Source organism: Cariama cristata, unplaced genomic scaffold (genome assembly GCF_000690535.1).
Source record: "Cariama cristata isolate BGI_N322 unplaced genomic scaffold, ASM69053v1 scaffold17374, whole genome shotgun sequence".
In the NCBI taxonomy this organism is placed as follows: domain Eukaryota; kingdom Metazoa; phylum Chordata; class Aves; order Cariamiformes; family Cariamidae; genus Cariama; species Cariama cristata.
Window position 1 is genome coordinate 44,547 of NW_009612570.1, and position 17,006 is coordinate 61,552.

At 36.6% G+C, this 17,006-nt stretch overlaps 1 protein-coding gene across 4 annotated transcripts in view; it reads right to left on the reverse strand.

Moving 5' to 3' along the window:
- Positions 1-278: 278 nt before the first annotated feature.
- Positions 279-17,006, reverse strand: part of CDK17 (cyclin-dependent kinase 17) — a 54,774-nt gene continuing 38,046 nt past the window's right edge. For all 4 annotated transcript variants that reach the window (XM_009698707.1, XM_009698709.1, XM_009698708.1 and 1 more), the window contains 13 exons: positions 16,272-16,397; positions 12,663-12,719; positions 10,969-11,083; positions 10,323-10,417; positions 9,406-9,468; positions 6,116-6,239; positions 5,030-5,150; positions 4,384-4,481; positions 3,966-4,071; positions 3,183-3,225; positions 1,897-1,987; positions 1,573-1,650; positions 279-1,136 (listed from right to left, as the gene is read on the reverse strand). In XM_009698707.1, coding sequence (XP_009697009.1) covers positions 1,099-1,136; positions 1,573-1,650; positions 1,897-1,987; positions 3,183-3,225; positions 3,966-4,071; positions 4,384-4,481; positions 5,030-5,150; positions 6,116-6,239; positions 9,406-9,468; positions 10,323-10,417; positions 10,969-11,083; positions 12,663-12,719; positions 16,272-16,397 — 1,155 coding nt within the window. In that variant the 3' untranslated portion in view covers positions 279-1,098. The remainder of the gene's footprint in view (positions 1,137-1,572; positions 1,651-1,896; positions 1,988-3,182; positions 3,226-3,965; positions 4,072-4,383; positions 4,482-5,029; positions 5,151-6,115; positions 6,240-9,405; positions 9,469-10,322; positions 10,418-10,968; positions 11,084-12,662; positions 12,720-16,271; positions 16,398-17,006) is intronic.

Sequence of the window (17,006 nt, forward strand, 5' to 3'; positions counted from 1 at the left end):
CATGTTTACTATCTCTGGTAAACAGATAACATCTAAGATCTGAAAAACTCTCTAAGTTCCCACTGTAAAAGCTCTGCAGTAACGTGAGTTCTTATCAAGTACAAACTTGCGCCTTTCCAGTTGACTTCAAGCAAATAATGCACAAATGGGAGAGCAACAAGGTGGGAAAAGCGTGACGTTATTCCCGTGTTCTTGTAATTAGTTGTCCTGTCCCCCTGTAACGAAATTCTACATTTCAAAAGTAAGCCAGGGTCCAACGTATATGAATCATCTTTTTACTAGTTGTATTTCTAAGTTAAAAACAAGGTAAAAAAGTCATCGCTTCTGCAGGCCCCCTATGCACAACAACGTGCAGATATGGTACGCTGGAGTAAGCCTGACAAAATGTATCATCCCATCCCCATGCTCTAATTTATCACTAACTACGGTAGGATCTGAGAGCAAATAACAGTTACTGTTCACTTGTTTGAATCAACTTTCACACCGTGTGCTTTTCAAAAACATAATATGCCTTATAAGTTTTCAACTATTTGAACACAGACTTCCAACGTTAAATAAGGAATTAAGTGCCATGAACTTAGAGCATTAAAGATGGTTCACCTATAGCCAAGCAAAGCTATGTTTACATTCCAGGAAACACTGCAGTTTTAAGAAATACAAAAAAACCCCGCAGCAGTAGAACATTTTATGAAGAGAAACAGATGCATTCACATATTATAAAGCCATTGCAACTTCTTCAGGCATGGAACTGTTGTGTTAACTATACAGACAGTAGTTATTTAGCAGCAATGATTCCGCAATAAATAATGCACTGTGTTTCTCAGTCCTGCACAAAAATTGCAGCTACAGTTACATCAACAGCTGTAACCTACTGGCTCTAGTGGCAGAGGAGACCTTAAAACCAACTGTACAAAAAATTGTCACACTGTGACAACAAATATAAAAACATAATCTGCAGGTTGGAAATAAAAAGACTCCACTGTGAAGAGGACAGTGTAGACAAACTGCGATTCCAAGTCCACCAACAGAGAGCACTGCCTTCAGATCCGAGTCCTTGACTGAGAGGAGAGGCTTGGGCTGGACTCTGCATCGCCCGCTTTAAAAAAGCATGCTCTGCCTTCTGTTCTTCCCATGGCCTACAACAGAACACGGACCACGGTAAGAAACCAAAGCATTCGCACAACGGAGTGTTCAGCTGCTAGCTGTATCTTCTCTCTTTCCGTTTCGAGAGAACATCCTTTGCGCTTAAACCAGTATCGGCATCTTTCTTTTAGCTGCACTTACGGCGTTTGTTTTTCACTTTGCCACCATTTAACACCCACACAGCAATGGTCTGAAACTCCAAGATGTTCTCGCATTAACAGTCCCTCTGCCCATCCCTGGTAAAACTCACCTCCTTCTGTGCATTTAGCTTATACAACCCTACAGGAACCTGAGCAAATCGTTCTTGGTATTTGTTTGAATACATTCGCACAGACCAATTTAACAAAGTATTTTTCAGTTCTGAACGTCTCTGGCACAGCATTCCGTTTGCAGATATGAGAAAATATTAAGGTATTAAGGTTTCCATACCTGTCTCTGGGTAAGTGGAATTTCGAAAGCCAGGGTCTTTTTGCAGCTGAATCTCTTTTAAACTGAATATTGAAACACCTGCAATGTAACAAAGATATTAATTTATATCCAAACATAGCTTTGCTTTATTGAACAAAGTTCTATTCTTAATTATACAGTTTAGATAAAAAAAAGTTTCCTATTCCCAAATATTTAAGTCAATATATACCAGAGCTCTTTACTAGATTTGATTTGAGAGTTTTTCCTTAGGCAATGCATTTAATGTACTATCTTTACAATTTTTACTACAATTTTTTAATTTACTATCTTTGTTACTCCTCTTACTTTCAGGCAAAGTGTGTATTCTTGTTCCAAGACTTCTGAAGTATGCATGTTTCATGGCCTCTTCTGCTGAAATTCTCTTCTTTGATTCATACTATTAACATAAAAGGATACAAGTGTGTTGGTTTTCATTAAAAAACTCTTTGCATCAAGTGATTTCATCAAAGGGAGAAACAGAGTTCTACTTGCACAGTATTTCCCACCAACTCACTAGGACAAATTGGTTTTCATTACTTTTATTTCACACATGAAAATTTAACACGTTACCTAAATCAGTATTATCAACCTGTAACAAGATCGCTAAAATAGTCAAAATAACTGCTGTAAATGGATGCAAATCAAAAAATCTTTGCTTAGAGATGTAACAATGATCAGATGACAGACTTCTGTCTACGTTAGGTTCTAATATTAAATCGCAATGAAATGCTATTACATGAGATCACAAAAGTTTTCAAATTTGATGGACTGTGCCGCAGTGTTCTGCATAAAATGGAACTTTAGAAAACATGGTCTTCAGTCTGTGCTCCAACGTCTCCTGCTTGGCGTATGTGCACATTTGGACACAGACGCAGACATTTAAGAAGGTGTACACAAGAGAGAACAGAGTCTCAACAGGGACTGCAAGTACTGTTCTGACACAATGTGTAAATAGATGAAGACCTGATGTAGGATTCAAATCACAGGCTGCAAAGCAGAATAACTGCACTCCACCTTATGTACTAAGAATTTTTAACACCATGAAGTTACAGCGCTTCTGCATCTACTGAAAGACTTGAGAGTTGGCCTTCCATCTTGCTTCTGGCTCATTTTTAATACAGATTAAGAAATTAAACCCATATACCACTTCACCTTTTGAATACAGTTTGCAAGATCAAAGAGTAATATTACACCTTAGCTTACTACTAGAGAAGCAGTTACTAAGTTCATCGTTACAGAAATTATGTATTTGTATGTTCTGTTTTAATACCGCATTTCACGAGAGATTTAGTTTTTTCAGGGAACTGCTAACATAGAATCAATTCTATGTTTACAAAAAGTGGCAAGAGAAGAAATCACTTCTGGCAAAAAAAAAAAATAAAAATTTAAACATCAGGTTTTTAATTCTTACAGTACATAAGCTTCCTAAAACCATCATTCTTCCCAAATCTGTCATCCACTACAGACTCAGCTGCTTATTCCACTTTGAGATAAATCTAACAGATACTACAGCTTCTAATATATTTTGTAAATAATATATTAAAACTCTAAACTTGCAGTTTGATAAAGTAAAGCCACAAAACACATCTTACTTGAAGAAACTTCGCTATCAATTCAATTCCTTCCGTGTCTAGCCTAAAAATAAAAATATTAAAAAAATTTAAAACAGTTATTGAACTACATTTACAAAAGCAAAACTGCAAAGGAACTGACTTCAATAAATGATATCAAACTTGAAAATTAAATTTAAACATGGAAATCCTTTCACTTAAACAACTTTTCTGCATGTTCATGTGTATACATAGAAGTATCAGCATCTTGGAACAAGACTATTTGAAAAACACTGGTGACACACAAATCCTGAGCTTTGGATTGTGATTTACTAGGTTGACTTGGATCACTTATTTCAGCAAAATCCTTTTTTTTTCTTTAAAGACAGAAAATGTTGTAGTTTTTGTTATAACATTTTTTTATAATAACTGTGCAGACCCTTTAAGTGCTTCATAATGGTTTTGGAATGATTTCAAGAGACTGCTCAAGGAAACCTCGCCATTTTAACAACGGGCCTATTATACAACAAAAGAGAATTTGGGTTATTTAGGACGTGCTGGGGGAGTATTCCTACTACGCAGGCATTATCAATTGGAGGTTATAGTTCTACAGGTCATTAAGGAGCTGTGGTATCTTGAACGGTACTAGACAAAGTAACCACATAGTACCAGGATTATGCTTTGCATTACTATCTGCCCACAATAACACAACTCGTGTGTAGTCTTCCAGCATTTAGTAGCAGACTGTACTTGGAAACATGTTCGCATTTACAAATATGCAAAGCCACAGAGACGCGTATTTTCTATTAATAAAACACAAAGTACCTTGGTGCATGGTTGATGAGAGGTTGTGGTTTATACTTAGGAAAGTTGTAGTTCCTAAATTCATCACTGGAAGAAATGCCTGGCCATGTTTCTTGACATGGGGTTCCTGCATTTAAAAAGAGCAACAAATTCAACTTAAAAAAGGGCAAAGAAACAACTTTGACATAAATAAGCATTTCATCCTGTAATTTAAACAGCAAAAAAAGAAAAAAAAAGACATCAGTCAACGAGTCTGTTGTACAAACTCAGCTGCGCACTCAGCTCAGTCATTTTTCATCAAGCGTACACTCATTCACCTTCATTAGAATGCAATAGAAAATATCATTTTTTATAGATAAAGATCTACAGTTCTTGTGGAAAAATTGTTTAGAAGAACAAACATAGAGCATTAACGTTACTGCTAAAAGTATCCATTTACCCAGAAGTCTGAAAATTAAGTGCAGTTCATCTTCGACAGTCGAACCAGGAAAAAGAGGCCTTCCTGATGCCATTTCAAAAAATATGCACCCGACGCCCCTTTGTAAGAACAGAGAAAAAGATAAATCAGAAACAATCCAACAATATAAGGTTTCAGTTCTTAAAGACTGCTGTGATTTCTCTTCAGTCGAAACAAATTATTAAATTAGTTTAGCCACACACTGTTATTAAAAATACTGTTTTGAAAGACATGTACCAACAAAAGACCTGTCAAAGACTAAACAAAACCTGCATCATAGCTCTATTATATCCTCTTCCTTCAGATGTCAACTTTATCAATTGCGTTAAAGTTCACAGTAAAATACCACGTTACCACATCATTAGGAGAACATGTTTGGTTTTTTTCCCCTAACATTGTGGGCCTACTGCCTGCTTACTCTAAGAAATGAAAAGGTACTCTGGATTTTCAGAAAGAAATTAATAGCATCTTCCCTATCTGCCCATCCTTTCTCTAAAAATCTAACTCAGTGGTAGCCTTCAGAAATTCAAAGGATAAGTATTTGAATGCTACTGTATAATACTAAAGAGTTGACGTTTTTTCAACTTGACTGAGAACAAAAATTTCCATTAGCCAAAGCTATACAAACCACATGTCAATTTGAGTTGAATACTCTGAAGATCCGAGGAGAACATCAGGTGGTCTGTACCATAATGTGACAACTTCATTGGAATAGGTCTTTGTAGGAACAGACTTCGCTCTAGCCAGTCCTTGAGAAAAAGGGAAAAAAAAATGCTGAAATATTTTTTTTTGCATGACATCGACAAAGAATTTTTTCAGAGCTAAATCAACCTTATTCTACTTGGTAAATACCTTCCCTTAATGTTCATTGAAAAGCCCTAATAAATACATTTCGACAAATTGTGATTTGTCTCTTGGTATTTAGAGTAATCCCATGATCAGCATTTTTAAGTATAGAAGACAGCTAAACAGATCAAAACCTGAGTAATCCTATAAATTTCATTAAATCAACAAAGCATTACATCAATGTGACAATTCCCCCCTCTGAAAACCATACCACACTATTTCCACGTGAGAATTACATTGCAAAAGGCAGAAGGGAACAAACGAATAATGAAATGGTGGAACCGGACCAAATCGGTGTTGGATCAGCAGGGGTTTTCCATCCCAACATTGTCAGTGATACCTTCAATAAAATTTAGGTCTATTGTGTTAGATGCAATCTTCTGAGCAACTTTCAGTCACACACAAGGGGAAAACGCAACCTTTCAAAGGACCTTCCCGACACAGAAGATAACAACTGCGAATGCCCCACTCTAGCGGAAATCCCAAAGGAACCTGGTGCATCAGGGATGGAGCAACACCTGAAAATTTAGCATGTGGACAGACCCTTCCTCTCTCCCGTTGTGGTTACAATGCTTTGGAATGAGTGAAGCGTTAGGAAAAGCAACCTGAGTTCTACCTTAAGGATTTGACGAAGTGACAGTTCCCAAGGAAGCTGTAAGGCTACGTCCAAACTACGTCAGGTGATGACAGTATTACCTATACACCTATTACTTGGATTACTAATATCCTGTGAAAGGCTGACTTTCATTTTCTATCTGAGAATGCACAAATTCACTACAAACCCGATGTTCTCATCTTTCCTTTACAAGGAAAGATGCCTCTTGCCAAGTGAAGAAAATATTTGTTACAGAATAATTTCAGGCCATACCAAAGTCTGCAAGCTTCAGTTCTCCCTTCTCATTAATTAGTAGATTTTGTGGCTTCAGATCTCGATGTAAGACCTTTCTGCGATGACAGTATGCCAAACCACGAAGAATCTGGTATAAAAATAGCTACAAAAGAGAATATTTATATAAATTAGACTAAAAAGGTTAATCTACAGATTACACAACTATAACAGCCCATTTGGGCACTGCAGAGTTAAGTCTCTGTATTGTAAGCAGGACAAAAATACTTCTCAAAAGCCAAGTTACTTTCTCGTATGAACACATACTGAACATCTTCATTACTGTTTACAAGTTTTAAATCCCTTTATGCTAATGCACTGCTTTAACACTATACTTTACAACAAAGATTTTAAGAGCAATTTGTTTTGCTTAAGTGAAGAGAACAACAGGGCTGTTTATTTTTAAGTAAGCATTTACCAATGCTCTTGCCCACACTAATGTCTTTAAAGGTACCTGTCTCTGACTCAAGTTCCCTTCTGCCACTAAATCCCTCTGAAAATGCAGCTCAGCATCCTTTCTGTCAAATTTTGCTAAACTATATAAAAAATGTTTTGGCATGCTACTGGAAAAATACACTTGGATTCACAAGCTCACGAACCATGGAGAAATGGGGAAACGAGGATTACTAAACCAGCCCAACTGCCTCTGGCATTTATAGTCATCCCCCCACCTTGACACCCACAGGTTTATTTTAGTCTTTTGGAACAGTGAGCCAAGCAAGCAGCTTCAGTCATGGATATTAATGCTGCACATATATAGACAGAGGTAGTAAGGGATGAAGAAAGGTTTAGCAGAGGGCAGCCAAGCAAGTTTCCTATATCAGTGCATGAAGAAGTACTATTTTGCAGGGGCTGATCATACAGGTGGGATTTTTGGGTAGCCGCTGCTGGCATTTACCACCCAACAGTCCTCAGCCAGCACAGGTGATCAAATGTACAATGAAAAAATAGAGAGCGTTACAGAAAGCAATGTTTACCAATGTGACAAATTCAGCATGTAATAGGACTTTTGAGGAGAAACAGCAGAATTTTTTTATATGACCATTTTCTAACACACCAGTTTATTTCTGTACCAGGTGACACCACCAAATTCTTTTTCCTAAACTGGACAAATACACAGCAGGTGTAGTTACATCCATCTGTTCTCAGTCTGCTTATGTTATGACTCAGTCTGCTTATGTGGGATTTATCTGTTCTAGGGGAAAAAAAAAAAGAGGATTTGGGAGCGATTTTTTTCTTTCTTTTTTTTTTTTTTTTTCCCCAAAGAGTAGAATGAGAAGCAACAAGTTTTGTTTCATCTATTCCTGTCCATACTGTTGCAGGGGCAGTCAGTCCCAAGTAATATGAACAGGACTGCTGTGGAAATCAATAGGCATCTCTAGCGTACACTGGGATGCAAGGATTAGTCAAGAAGGCAAAGCACGTTATTCTACAGAAATTGTGGTTCTTCACCACAGTTGGCATGGATCCTTTTGGAAGTGCACAGGATGACATGTATTAGCTTCAAATTTTGTTTGAAATGGTAATGCCTGCAGAGATCACACCCATCCTTATATTATACATCTTCATTTTGTTAAAACTCGAAAAAATTAAAATTAGCTGAGGAGTGTGAGGGGAATGATGACAGGGAGGTCTCTCAAATGTTACTAACGACCCCCCCCCCAGTTTTTGTAAGGTAAGTACCTACAGCTACTAGAGTTAAGCAGCTGTCCTGGTTTCCCAGTGCCAAATCTGTTCTTAGGGCATAGCTTAAACCACAGGCAACCAAGGAAAAACAGTTCCTCTGCTTAGCTCCGATTACCACAAGCAGATTCTGCTGCTTCTCTAACTGCACTTATTGCAGGAGTCTGCTTCCCACTTACAGCTTTGCTTTATTTTTTTTTTTTTTAAAGCTTAAAGCACTACTTATTAACTTGTAGTTAATTAAAAGCACAAGCGTAATTATGTTTTTTGTTGTCTCTCTGAAGTGCATACAAATTAAAGACTTTTCCTTCGCAGACTCTCAAAGGAAGCAAAAGAGAAGGTTAAGGGCAGATGTCTCTCCCTAGAGATACTCACTGCAATGTGACAACAGAATAAAAGAAAAAGCTATCCACACAGTAACCAACATCTAGACTGAATCCCATACGCAATTCAACTAAGAACAGATTTCTCAATATGCAATAAGCCAAAACCAAGGATGACAACTCCTCTGGAATGCACAAAAACCCCATCGCTTCATGGTATTTAGTACATTGTGCTGTCAACCACATTTGTGCCACGTGCTACTGGCGAATAAAAGTAATTTTCCTACCATGCATATAAACTCATGGTTTTGTCCTTTAGGATCACAGCTTAAAGTTTTTTGTTTTTTTTTCAAGAAGAGTTTCTCAAACACATCTACCGTACTAATAATATCCCTTATATAAATTATATATGGCTTAATGAAGAGGTCTTTGAAGGTACACCCTGCCTGCAACGCAGCAGGGTGATACTGGTAACCCAGCCTCCTTGGACAACTTCACTCATTTCAAGATAGTATTGTCCTCTGTTTGGAATCTTCTTTATAAAGCCGTTAAGTATTAAAGAACATGAACAGTTATTCCAGTTTTCCAAATTAAAACCTGCTTGTGACGAGAGAGGTAACTGGCTTCAGCAGGCCAGATTGGAAACTGAGTCGCTTGACCTGGCTACAGCCATAGTTAAAAGCAACAGTCAATTAAACCTTAAAGAAAATAATTTCCATTTTATTACTAATGGAAAGATTCATTGGAATGGAACATCATTCATTCTTAAGTATGTATTATTAATTTCTTTCTTGCACAGTAGGCAGTGGCATCAAAACTGACATTCATGATTGAGGCTACATTTTCCTCAGTGTGCATATATAAACTTTATTTGAGGACATACCAAACTACAGACTTAACTTAATACATGAGTATAAAATAATGGAAGGACAAGAAGAGGTCAAAACAGTTATGAATGCATTATTTTTTAGGAAGTTTTAAATTTGAAATATATAACTTCAAAGACAAGGAAAACTTAAAGTTATATAATCTCATGTTTTCAGTGCTTTAAACACTTAAAAAACATCAAAACCAAAAAGGAGGACTTCATCTGATGTCAAATGTAGTTAAGCCAGGCCCAAAGGTCAAAAAAGAAGTTAAGATTCTTATTTTTGTTTTGTTTTTTAAAAAAAGCCCTAAACCATATAGCTCCTGATGATTAAGTTCTCTGAAATTCTTAAGAACAGAGAACTCTGGACAGCAGTCGCTGTCACTGAAAACACTCACCTTTACATTGTGCATACTCATGATGTTACCGCAGTCATCCATGTACTGCTTCAGATCCTTGTCCTGTCAAAACACCATCATCATTGTTCAGCAACGTTGTGGACAACAGATTGCGAGAACATTATTTATTGTTAGAACTGAAATAATTCATCAGAAAACTGTATTTTCCGCAAAAGATGTTCAATGATAAAAAAACCCAAAAGCCTGAACATGCAGAAAACACTGGCTTTCCAGAGGACATAGATACCCATGTTTTCCAGCAAGCTGCTTCATGTCAGGCAACGCTATTTGTTATTGCCTTCTCCTCCCTCTTGTGTGGCGCAGTATTTTACGAAATGGCTATATTCTCCAATTACATTGGAAGTAAAGAGTTTTTCTTCATCCCTCTTATTACACTTACATATGCCAGCATATTATTCAAAAAGATTGTAAGGGAAAGCTTTAGTGAGAAAGCGAAAGGTCTGCAATGCAAGACGTGAGCAAGTGAGACTATGTAAGTGTGGACACTTGCTTGAAAACTTGTTACAAAAAGATGGAATGTGTTGTTTACTTCAAAGTATACCTTTTTCCTTTGCTAACTTGCAAGAGTTGCATCATAACAGAAAAATATCATTTGAATAATAGTGCGATTATCCTTTTTTACCATTAACGATTTTGGTACAAGTAGACACTTAGGTCAGGTAGATCATCGCTAACTCCTATTAATGAATCTCTGAAATGATTAGAATAGTCTTTACTAATTTACAGCAATTTAAGAACTCAATACACTTTTCTCATTTTCAGCTGAATGATTCTAGGTGCAGGAGAAAACCGTAACAGTCCCAGTATTTTTAAGAAGGGTACAGAATTTTGTTATGTCTATGTTACTTAGAAACACTAAATCCAATGTAAAGCTCACGAGTTGTTTAAGCACTTACCAGATATTCAAAAACAAGAGTCAAAGACTTCTCTGTGTGCACAATATCATGTAATGTAACAATATTTGCATGTTTCAGATCTTTCAATAATGACACTGCAAAAGAGAATTGTAATTATAAAAGGAATAAATGCAAAACACACAAGCAGTAAATGCATTTCTAGCAAGTTCATCATACAAACTATTTTTTTTTTAAATTTAAAAGCTATTTTTAAGAATATAATACTCCTATAGATTAAGTTAATAAGAAAGGTATTTAATCAAAACACCAAACAGGCATTTGAGTAACAAACTGTAAATAGTTCCTAAATTATACATTTCAGGCAGAAGCAGTCTCTCAGTAAAATGTATTCTGAATCTCTGAAAGTTGCTCACTAATAATAGTGTAACTCAGTATAAAATAATCCATTTATAACACTGCATTTGAGAACACAACCACCCCCCATAAAGTAAATAAATTTGAAACACTAGCTCTTAATACATCCAGACTAAAATCTTCCTCATCAAAACTAATACCAATTTCATTTATCTCCCACATAACCTATGTATTTCCAAGTACCAACGGTACTTTGGTCAAAAAGAAATACAGAAGTATCTGAAACTAAGAAGTATCTGAAACTCTAAGAAGTGGGGGAGGAGGTTATCACCTTCTCTTATGGCTGTGCATGGTGCCCCCTCTTCATGTTCCAGGCGGATTTCTTTCAGAGCTACCAGGTTCTCTGTCAATTTACTTCTCCCCTTATAAACTGTTGCATAAGTACCCTACAAAATGGAAAAATAAGGCAACTCTTACAAATTGTTCCTTTCTTGAAAGATAAGTTACAAAAGAAAACAGAAACTTCTATCTGAGGTTCTAATAGGTTTCATTTTGGACATGAATAATTTTTACATTGTCTTCTTTTGACATACGTAAAGCTACAAAAACTACTTTGTAAGTACAGGACTGAACACACAGAAGACACAAGGGATGCACATGCTTAACAACTCTGAAAATTACAGGGAAAGCTATACACCATATAGCTACCAAGGAAGTCAGATCAGGTAGGGTTAAGTTCATGAAGTTCACTGCTGGGATCATTTACCCTCTTGAAAGTCTCTATTTGATTAAAACTAGCTCAGGTATCTCTACACTGCACTGCAGTTATGTTTCCGAAGGCTGCAGACATACTCTTCCGTAACTTTTCTGAAAACGTATAAACTTCTTTAGATAGCTTCTTGTCTTTGTCACATATTTTACGTAAGAATTTGGGGGGGGAGTTGTCAAAGTTTCATTTTGGTTGATGTAATTAACAGTGAATAATAAAAAGCTTATCTTTCTCAATTTTTATTTTTTTCCTTAGACAGTAAGAGATTCAAAGCTCTCAAGGCATGTTAAATGGGGAAAAGAAAATCTGACAGAACAGCAAGTAGGTACAACTAATCCCAGCAATCACCAAGAGGAAGCACAAAGTTCCAGAAATTGCCCTAGGCTACAGTACGTACCTGGTGTAGTCCACTACACTTTGTAAGCAAGATAATGCACACCCGTGACTATGACTTGGTAAGCTACTACATTAACATTCCTCCAAAGATATGCAAAGTTATGTCAGGTCTAGTGATCCATCTAACAAATACTGGAGGCAAAATAAAAAATAAATGCGTTTGGAAATGAAAATGTTGCAAACGGAGGACTGGCTGCAATATTCACAGCAGAGATGCCAACCAGCCCTGCTCCCTTCTGCAATGTTCTGTGCCTCCTACTCCAGGGCTCCTTGTCCAGTTTTGATCCCGTTGGCCAACCTAAATGGAATCAGACAGGACTGACACCTGGCCCCTCCTGAATTCTACCATTTCTCTAGCAGTCAGAGGCCGAGTGGAGGTAGAAAGTCATATTGCCGCCCTCCTACCAGGAAGCCAAACTCAGCATTAACGTACGTCACTCAGCAGCACCCGGCTTCTCTACCAGAACATCCATAGCTACTCCCTGCTCCTTGCCTGCTCCCTAACCCCTAACTCACGGCAGGAGGACACCAGACTTAACTGGTTTTAGTATCAACAGAATAATTTTGTCTACCTGCACACAAAGTCAGCCTACAGAAGGAGATCACAGATCATTTGCTAATGGGAGTCTTGTTCTTCCCCAGCTCTGTGATGGTTTTCCTGCCCTTTTTTTTTGGCTTATTATATATGCATAAAACATTTGTGTGGTTGTGACATGGTTACACACGATGAATATGTTTGGTTTACTGAAAAGAGAAATTCAAGAGGTATTTTGAAGGCTATGGAGATTTTCAGTTAGTATTTATGTAAAATTTTACATAAGACATAAGCAGTAATAATTTCAAAAGCAAGCTGTACATACCTCTCCAAGCTTTTCTAACTTGATATAGGTTTCCATTTTTCCAAATCCAATTTCTGACTGCAATGAAAAGAAATGTACAATCAATCACTTAGACTGAACACTTTATTTATACATCGTTTAATCAGCAAGCTAGACTTTGTTTCAGAAAAACACCTGTCAGTACTTGACCAAACACCACACAATCTGCTATTTTAAAAACAATTTAGCATAATATGATATAAATGCGTCCCAGCATCCAAGCCTAAGGCTCAGCCTGTTGGCCAGTCTACTGTGTATCCTGGTAGGACTATGTACTGAGTTATGCTTAGACCAAAACCCCACTTTACCCCACCTCCTACTTAGGTCTTCTCCACTCTTCTGATCTGATTACTACTACTGAGGTTGTTACAGCTTAAAGCACAGAAGTCATCTCAAACTATTCCATCCTTTCCCTTGCTCAGCATAACCACATGCTGCTGCTTCTTTCAAAATAACTTTACTTATTTGCTGTGTTCAAGATCTCAGCACCAGGTTTCCTCTCCCATTCTGACCTCTCAATGCTTTTCCGTTTAAAACTCTGCCAGTAAAATCCCTAATCATCATTCCTCCACAAGCTTCAGTTTTGTCCCAACAATTTACATTTCATGGCTCGTAACTTCAAGTCTTTGTGTATTTTACTTGAATCTATTCACCTTCTATTTTTTGCCACCAACTACAGCTCTGCAATGCAAGCCAGGAGGTTTGCCTACCTAAGCAACACCTTTTTCTGGACTGTGAGATGATTAGTCTTTTCCTGTTCAAATCCACTGCTACTCCTACATTTAATACAGTTATCTCTTATTTTCACGTAAGATCACTGTCAATTACACCAAAGCTTTATATTGTTCTTAGAGTGTAAAGAATGCTGAAAGTAGACATGTAAAACATGTCAATTTTAAAATCCATTTACAAAGTGCACATAGCCTGTACCCTGCCAAAACCCCAAATCCATAGGCTTCGTGGGGTTTTTGCTTTACTGACAATTGAACATACACTAAGACAAGCAAGCCAGGTTTTCTCCCCAGCATCACCTCCTCCTTCCACTTCCAAACATAGCTCTCCACTTACTATTTCTTTCTAAGGAACGATACTTTGACCCCAGATTGGCTTCAGCACCTATATCCACAAGTCAGAATACACTGATTTGCTCCTAAAATCTGATGGATAATAAAGTTGTATATTATTTCATGGTAACACAGTGTAACAACAATACTGCTGACTGTATTAAGACTTGACAACAATATAATAGGAAGGTATAACAAGAAAAGTTGGATGAATATTTAATTTTCAGAACACATCCCTAAAAATACATCTGAAGTAAGTGAGATTTTAAACAGCAAAATAAATATTAGGTTTCCAAAGTGCATTTTGACCTACTTAAACAAACATATCTTGAAGTGAGTATTAGATGGTATTAGAATAAAAAAAGATAGGCTGCTTTGCTTACAGGAGAAACTAAAGGAGAACTCGTAGCCATTGGCCTTGTTATTGCCAGACAGTCTGGAATACAACTTAGAAGTCTGATTTGTAAGAAACCTCAACATTGTTCATCAAGACTAATAATATCTTCTTTAGACAATAAAATCACACAATATTTCCTACATAGAGAGGACAGATATTCTTCAAGACCTGCCTTTCAATGTGTTTTATTTTTTATTCACACTTTGGTTGCCTACCACTCATAAGAAACGCTAATTTTTACATTCCTCAGACTAAGATCAATTTCATTTTTCCTTCAAAATAATTTCTGAACCATTTCATTTTTTTTATGCAATACACATCTGTCTATCTTGACTTACACAGAAACACTGACACACCGCATCTACAGTCTCTTACTTCTAATGGCTGGTGCATAAGAGTTACACCTATGCTACTGTGCGTGCACTACTGTACAGGTATACACAAAATACAATTACTATCAAGCTAATTTTTTTCTTGCATTTCAAAGAAAAAAACAGAGTATAACAAGTCCTCACTTGATACTTTTTATAGCCTTTTTCCTTTGATTCCTACTAAGCCTTGAAAAGAGACATGCCTTTGATGCAGAGCACAATAATAATCTATTGTAATTAACAGTCTGCTACCAAGCTTTCAATGACAATCCCAGAATAACAAGTCCTTGAATTTCTTTTTCTTTTTTTTTTTTTTTAAAGGTTAGTTTGAAATCATGAAAGGACAATGCAGCAAATGCATGCCTGCATAGCACAGCACTGCTGGCAGGTTTCATTTTGGACTTTTAAGCCCTGAAAGCATTTTAAAAAGGCAAAACAAAACAACCTTGTGACAGAAAGTTGATTCCATAGATGCACCATATTCATTAGAGGGCACTGTTTTTCTGTCTGTCTTCTAGAAGGTAAAGAGGAGAGGAACTTCAGCTGCTCTCAGGGCTCAACGTTAAATGAGCAAAAGGATTTAGATATACAGGAAAATCCCCGCAGCCCCCAACTACTACATTCCACTGAAAAGATTCTATTGAAAAGGTACTTCACCAGCATCTGAAAAGGTACTTCACCAAAAGGTTTGGGGAAGCCTATTCCTCAGTTCAGTACTACTTCAGTAACTAAGTGGTTAATGAGCTGCAAAATTCTGGCACAAACATTTAAGCTTGCTATATTATTATTACTTCCAGTGCTTTGATCCAATCTTCTTTTAATATTGTTCTTGTAAAATGTGACAGGTATATCAGAGCTTTAGTCTAGCACACTGAATTGTATTTTTTCAGGAAAAATACATGATAAAACTCATCCATTGCATTGTTACAGACATTATTAATTCACAAAGAATAAAGATATTTCACAGTTAATAAAACTAATTCACTACACGTACCTTCATATTTGTTTTTCAGCAAAAAAGCCATTAAATCAAGAAAACAAAGAACAATGTGGATTTCATAAACCTATCCAGTTTTTCTCTGTAAAGAATTTTTTTGGACTTTTTTTGGACTATTTCAGGGATGTGCATATTTTATACGAGCAGCCAAGATTTCTGGCATTTATACTCTAGTTACAGTATAGGAATCCCCATTCTGCCATCTCCAAGGGAAAGACTTATTTTTTAAAATAACCCAATAATCTAAAAAGGTATACGTGAATTTATTCATTCTCTTAGGAATTCAGATATACTTAAAAAAAAAAATCTATCATCTCAACAGCAATTTTGAGAAAGAAAATTTGTTATCAAATACAAAAAGAACAGTGAGGAGGACCTGCCTACATATTATGCTGCTTTAAGCCTCCCTACTGTATCATGTGAGAGACCCAGCCTTGACTTAAGACTACATGCTCTATTTGCTCAAACAGATCATCCCTGCTCTAAAAAGCAAAAGGACTTAAATATGCACTTTGGGAGTAGAGTTGAGCCACCAATTTCAATGGGTCAAGACCTTCACTGAGAGGGTGACAGTTTCAAAAGCAAAATGAATGAAAGGGTGAAATTCTTCAATGGATTTTGTCTGGCACACGCTGAAGTTCAGGACAGAAAAGCCAAGGTGTAAATGAAGCTGAATTGTACCTACGGTACACAGACGTCTGCATTAAATGGAATCTGATGGCCCGAGAGGTTGGTTTAGCAAGGCTGCCGCATGACACTTACTAGTGATGCTCTACGAGAACGTCGACTCATTGGCTGATCAAATGGTGGGCTGTTAATCTGCAGCTTTTCAAGATAGCCATCGGGTATCCTGATGTCAGCGGGCAGGGACAAGCGCTTGTTCAAATCCTGCAGTAAATAACGTTAAAAAGAAAAGGGTCAAATATAATTCAGATTTTCCTAAAACGTCTTTTAACACCTGTAGTGTTACTGGTTTTAGAGCGTTACTATTTAAAACTGAAATATTTATATAAATGAAAAATAAGTAATCTCACAGAAATTGTTTTGAAAACATATTCTCTTCCAATAATGCTTAGATAACAGGTTAGAAAAAAATAAGTGCTTTACAAACTCATTACTCTAACAAAAAGAATGAAATATTAAAATGTGATTAATTACATTGTGGATAAATGTACTGAGTTTACTTGAATATTTATACATACCTGGAACACCAGAAATGGAGAACTCAGATGCTGGTAAATACATGTCTTTTCATATAGTAATTACATTAGAATAACAAGAGATCTTCACAATTCCAAATACATCACCCTCTCTTTCTCTGACTACCAAACGTTACCAACTTGCTTCAGTTTCCTTTTTTTCAGTCTTACAAAACAGAATCACTTCATTATTAGAGCCAAACTATTACAAATGTTAATACATTTTTCCATTTCAAACTCTTTACTACAGGATCTTTAGAAAACCAAAGTGCTGTTATATAAAAGCAGTTTTCCCTAC